The sequence below is a fragment of the Gekko japonicus genome, unplaced genomic scaffold, assembly GCF_001447785.1.
Source record: "Gekko japonicus isolate JY-2015 unplaced genomic scaffold, Gekko_japonicus_V1.1 scaffold3794, whole genome shotgun sequence".
NCBI lineage: Eukaryota > Metazoa > Chordata > Lepidosauria > Squamata > Gekkonidae > Gekko > Gekko japonicus.
In genome coordinates this window covers 63586-69519 of record NW_015167656.1, presented here as the reverse complement: position 1 = coordinate 69519, position 5934 = coordinate 63586, and the positions used below count along the sequence as shown (strand labels likewise).

Below are 5934 nucleotides of genomic sequence, written 5' to 3'. Positions count from 1 at the left end.
CCTGCAGTTCAGCGTCTTAACCACTTGAGCCACTGCAGCTTTTTAAATAAAAAGAGCCCTTTAAAAGTATCTGTCATAAATAGTTAAGGCAGCTAGTATAGTGTGGTGGACAGAGTGGTGTACTAGGACCTTGGGCCACCATCAAAGCTCATTGAGTGACCTCAGGCCCATCAGGAACTCTCAGCCTGGCCTACCTCACAGGGGTGAGAAAATGTAGGAGTGGAGAATGATGTTCCAAAAGCCACTTTGAGTTTCAATTGGGGAGGCAAGCAGGGATCTAAATAAATACGAGCATGTAAATGCAAATGCTTGCACTGCAGCTGCTATCTTCACCCACAGAGGGGGGGGAAAGGATAAAACATGCAATAACATAGCAAGAAATAAAACTTTAATAAACTATGCAAAGAAATTCATTTGCCTGTCTCTTTGCACTCGACAGGACACTCTGTTCTAAATTCACAGTCCATTTCTAGTTTCAGCATTAGCAAAAGATGTGCAAAACTTTGCGGAAGTAGTTCCTGAACTCGGTGTTGAAGATCGTGTAGATGATAGGGTTGAGAGCACTGTTGACATAGCCCAGCCATGTGACAATACTGGTGACTTCGCCAGGAATGATGCAGGTATCACAAAGAGCTCTGGTGATATGGACCACAAAGAAAGGCGTCCAGCAGAAGAGGAAAGCACCTGTGAAAGAGAGAGAAGGAAAGAACATTGATCTCTGACTTGGCCACCACCTCCTTCTGAAACCACAAGTAATTTACTTAATTTCTCCGAGCCTCAACCCTGCAGGTGCAGAAAAAAATTCAAGGGCCGGAGAAGGAAAACTATTCGGGAATAAACCAGAGGATTCTAGAAAGATTTACCGTTTCCCACCACATGAAACTGCAAGGTCTAGCTTTCTACCTGAATCCTTCTTCTTCCACACTTACAAGAGTGATAGCCCCACACCATGGACTTCTCCTGCATATGTTTCCTGTCTCTGGGGCCTGTTGTATGGAGTTGGGCTGAGTGTGCAACACAGAACACTGCAGGATTCCATGTATTTAGCAAAACGTTTACGCAAGATCAGCACGACCAGGGCTATTTTGGGGCAGGAACGCACAGGAACGGAGTTCCGGCTGGCTCCCAAGTTGACCACGCCCAGCAGGAACTCATTAGCATAACAGGCCACACCTAACAGCAGAAACTCATTAGGATTGGCTACATTAGGGGTGTGTGGCCTAACATGCAAAGGAGTTCCTGCTACAAAAAAAGCCCTGGGTTTTGACAACAAGCAAGGTAAACAGAATAAGAAGCAAAAGGTGGGTGTGGCTGGATAACCACACTTCTGGTAACATGGGGGTGCAGCCTAATATGCTAATATGAGCTGTGCTCTCGTGGGTGTGGCTGGATATGCTAATGAGTTTCTGTTGTTGGGTGTGGCCTATTATGCTAATGAGTTCCTCCTGAGCACAACTATGTGTGTAAATGGCGCACAAAGGATTTGTGGCCCAGGAGTATGCAGTGACGGTAGACTAATGTTGTACATGTAGGCAATGTTCCCTCTAAGCTGTAGAGTCCTGTGAGCAAAAATTCTACTTTGTGAGCTACCGGCATTAAAGTTGTGAGCAGGTGATTTGGTTGCTACATAAATTAATGTGTTCTGGAGCTATCCTTCCTGAGCTGAGACAAAAATGTGTCAGCCGGAGGCTAAAAAGCTGTGAGCTAGCTCACACTAACTCAGCTTAGAGGGAACACTGCATGTAGGTACTGGCAGCCCAGTGAAACCAACCAAATGAAACCCTCTGTGGAAAGAGAGTGTCTGTTTTTGCACCGCCAGTGTCGTCAAACTGGGCATGTCTGAACCAGCTCTAACATATTCCTTTTGCATATTCTACCACGTGCACCTGTAATACATTTCAGGCATGGGGTGTATTGTACACGAAGAGAAATTTGTACTTTATCTCAGGAGTTGCACAAATGTAAAACTACAAACACAAGACGTTGGAGCAGGACTCCTGTAGATTCTTATCAGATATGCCTTTCAATACAAGCTTCTAGATCACTTTATAGTTTTGGTGGATTAGAAGAGCCATCCTAAGCAGGTCTACTCAGAATCCTACTATGGAATGGGGCTTACTCCCAGGAAAATATTACTTGGATGGGAATGTAGGGTATTCACAATGACCTCTAGGATGCACAGAAGGATAACAAGGCTCTTCTTCAGACAGGAGCTTGTCCTTGGTCACAAGCTGATTTATGGTACACAGTATTTCTTCATGCAAGCTAAAAGGTCAATTGTCTTCAGAAAGCAATTGTCTACAGTAAGTGGAGCATGCCTGGACTTTAGAGCAAAGGTTACTTATTGGTGAACAACTTTAAGAAGCAGCCATGTCTAGAAGTGTCACCACAACTCTCTATGGCCTTGAGGGGAGCAGAGGCGGGCATCGGAAGACCAGCCATTGGCACAACACTATTTTTAAATAGGGTACTGAAAGAAGTCTCAGAAAACCAGTGTTCAGATAATGGAGATCTATGAGTTTCTGCAAATGTGTTTGGCGGGAATGGCATCTCTCCTTAATATATGAGTTTTCGTGTCTCTCTTGCCTGAACGTTCCACACGCCCCCACAGCCTTTGGCTGCCTGATGTGTCGCTCACCAGGGGCCTCTACCCATTGGTGGCTGCGTTGCCTCAGTTCCGCCCTTCCCTTTAATCTCGCACTGCAACGGAGGACGATGAGGTTTCTGCTGGCACGGAAGCAAAGCTGCACCAATTGAAGCAAAACCTCGCTCCAGCCTTCAACAGGCTGCTTACCAAGGGGGGGGGGCGGGAGAGGAAGTGCAGCCAAGCCGGGCTCCAGCCTTCAACAGGCTGCTTACCAAGGGGGGGGGGAGGGAGAGGAAGTGCAGCCAAGCCGGGAGCCCCCTTTCATCGATCACGCTGCCTGCCTGTCCCTTACCTGCCGCTGGAGCGCAGTCTCGCAACCACACACACACCCCCGCACGGAGCAACGCCCGCACAGAGCTCCTGCCCCCACCCCGGCTGCTGCTTCACTTTCCTCGGCCGCCCGCACTCCCACTTTGCATCACACCACTTTCAGGGGGGGCACAAGCGGGATGCCACCGAGGCGTCTCTGCGGCAAACGCGAATCTCCTCCCGCGCCGTCCCATCCTGGAAGGCGCCACTTCTTCACTCGGAGTGGCCGGCCTCGGAGCACGCCTGGCAAACTGATGCTAAAAAGACTCCTCCAGCCCGGGCCACTTGCCCACAGCCTGTTTCTAGAGCTCGTTGTCTCCATTTCCACAATGGGCCTTCTTCCTAGTCTGTAATAATTCTGTAGGGCTGTTTAGAAAATAAGTGAATTGGGAGGGGCACACACCTGCAACCACACTGCTCCTTTGAAAGCCTAGCTCTCGAACGGCAGACATTCAAAAAGCACAAGGTCCAGTGTGGTCAGATTACCACCGCAGTTTCTTCTGTCATAAAACTACAGTCGTAGAAGAAGCTGCAACCTACTAAAAAGGGAGCTCACGTTCACTGAATTTGACAATTCAACTCTGCACCTTCCCAGGCTGAAAGAAGAACGCTGGGTGGCATGTGGTGCTGCGCCTTTGTGAGAGCACCAGTCTGACAGGTCACGGGGTTTTAGCCAGCCCCTACACTTTAGGCTGAGTGCTCTTTGGCAGACAAGTAGTCTTTACTGCTCAACAGGAGGGCATCTTGTTACACTTGTAATGCCTTAGAAAGCCTGTGAGTTTAGTCCTCACGATTAGCAGGAAAGCCTCCAAATTATGGTGAGAGAAGGGGGGGGGAAGGCGCTCAAGCCATTAACTACCGGAGAGAGAGCAGAGAGCGAGTGGAGATTTTAAGGCCCCAAGGGTCCATTATGCGAGCATTTAGTTTGACCTGGATAATGCTGGTCACAGAATAAGACATTGTGACTCCTGTACTTAAAAAAAAGGCTTAAAGAAGAATTTTCAATTTTGGGGGGAAATTGTGGGGACAATCGCCACTCCCTACCCTCGCTTACTTTTCTAGTAAAATGGTGCCTGAATTGTGAATCTGCTGACAGAAGGTACCAGTTTGCCTATTAAAAGAACATCACCCCGTTAAAATAAGACCGATTTCACACAACAGCTGTGCCGTGGTCGCGCCTCCCTTTGCCCTGCTTCTATTGGTCAATTTCCCACTCGAAGCCGTGCGGCCGCATTTTGACCCTCGGCTTCACCCAATTTCCCCCGCGGTTTCGTGATCCTGTTTTTTGAGGATCACGAAAACGCGGGGGAAATCGGGCGGAGCCGCGGGTCAAAATGTGGCCACACGGCTTTGAGTGGGAAATTGACCAAAAGAAGCAGGGCAAAGGGAGGTACGACTGCTCTTGTGTGAAATCGGTCTAAGTGTGTCTGTGTGGAACAGAGAACTCGATAGAGTAGGGCCTTTTTCCATACTACAGCTGCCGCATGGAGATCACTAGAAATTGCCTCTGTGTGGTGGCCACGCCATCATATATCTTCATGAAATCCAATCCACATGGTGAGCAAGTACCCAAGAAACCGCTCGCTGCATGGTACAGACACCACACGGAGGAAAGTTTAAGAGGCCTCTTAAACTCAGCCTTGTCACAAGGAGCAGCCCTCAGATATGAAGCTAGGGATGTTGTTCAAGTGTATAAAACAGCAGTAACCGTCGATTATCTCATAAAGATGGTGAAGGGATGATAAAGACTACTCACCAAAAAAAGAACCCATCGAATTAACAGTGAGTTTGGCCCCTGGAAAGGGATGGGATCTGGGGGCCAGGGAATGAATGACATACAACTGGGTCTGGATCTTTCCTTTTAGGCAGCTTGACTTCGTAACAAATAGGAATCCTCAGCAGTTTGTGAAATGTAGGCATTTGAAAGGAAACGCCACAGCAGGCACATTGAGATTCGAAAACAAACCCCCCCCCACCATTAAGTTTTAGACCCAAATAGCGTGCTTGTATATCACTCTGGCTCTAGCTCATCTACTGCATCGAGGAACCGCATATATGCAGCCCAGTGTCTATTCTGCAACCACAGGGGCTTGAATATACCATTTGTCGTTGTTCGGCTGCACAGCTGAGTCTGACTCTTCGCGATCCCAGGGACTACACCACACCCACAGCTACCATAAATACATATTGATATGTATTGCTGGCTATGTGCTGTAACAATAAAATTCATTCATTCATATTGACATGTTATAATTATAAACAGGGCTTTTTTGTAGAAAAAGCCCAGTAGGAACTCATTAGCATAACAGGCCACACCCAACAGTGGAAACTCATTAGGATTGGCTACATTAGGGGTGTGTGGCCTAACATGCAAAGGAGCTCCTGGCCCCCATGTTACCAGAAGTGTGGTCATCCAGCCACACCCACCTTTTGCTTCTTATTCTGTTTACCTTGTTTGTTGGCAAAACCCAGGGCTTTTTTTTGTAGCAGGAACTCCTTTGCATGTTAGGCCACACACCCCTAATGTAGCCAATCCTAATGAGTTTCCACTGTTGGGTGTGGCCTGTTATGCTAATGAGTCCCTGCTGGGCGTGGCCAACTTGGAAGTCAGCCGGAACTCCGTTCCTGTGCGCTCCTGCCCCAAAATAGCCCTGATTATAAAGAAGGAGCTCAGTAGTCCCCGCCAAACTTTGTAAATGTAGAGAATTCCACAGGGGCATCCAAAATGAGCACTTTATAAAGTAATGCTTTTTTTAAATGCTTCAGCATTCATAAACTAGAGCTGATTCTGACTTCGTCCATGTGGTTCACTAAAGCTTCAGCCATAATGAATGTGTTAGATTTGAAGGTGCCACAAAACTTTTTTACTATTGGAACATGGGGAGATACTATCATTATGCTATCCTTTTACTTAGAAAAAATAAAGGCCCCGGTCACACGGGCCGGATAACGCGGGGGGGGGGGGGGGTGGCCTTTTT

The 5934-nt window shown here is 47.7% G+C and overlaps 1 protein-coding gene across 1 annotated transcript in view; it reads right to left on the bottom strand.

Annotated features, from left to right (window-relative positions):
- Positions 1-481: 481 nt before the first annotated feature.
- The window catches only part of DRD4 (dopamine receptor D4), a 19465-nt gene continuing 14012 nt past the window's right edge, over positions 482-5934 (bottom strand). The window contains exon 5 of the mRNA XM_015414108.1: positions 482-684. Within this exon, the coding sequence (XP_015269594.1) occupies positions 482-684 (203 nt within the window). The remainder of the gene's footprint in view (positions 685-5934) is intronic.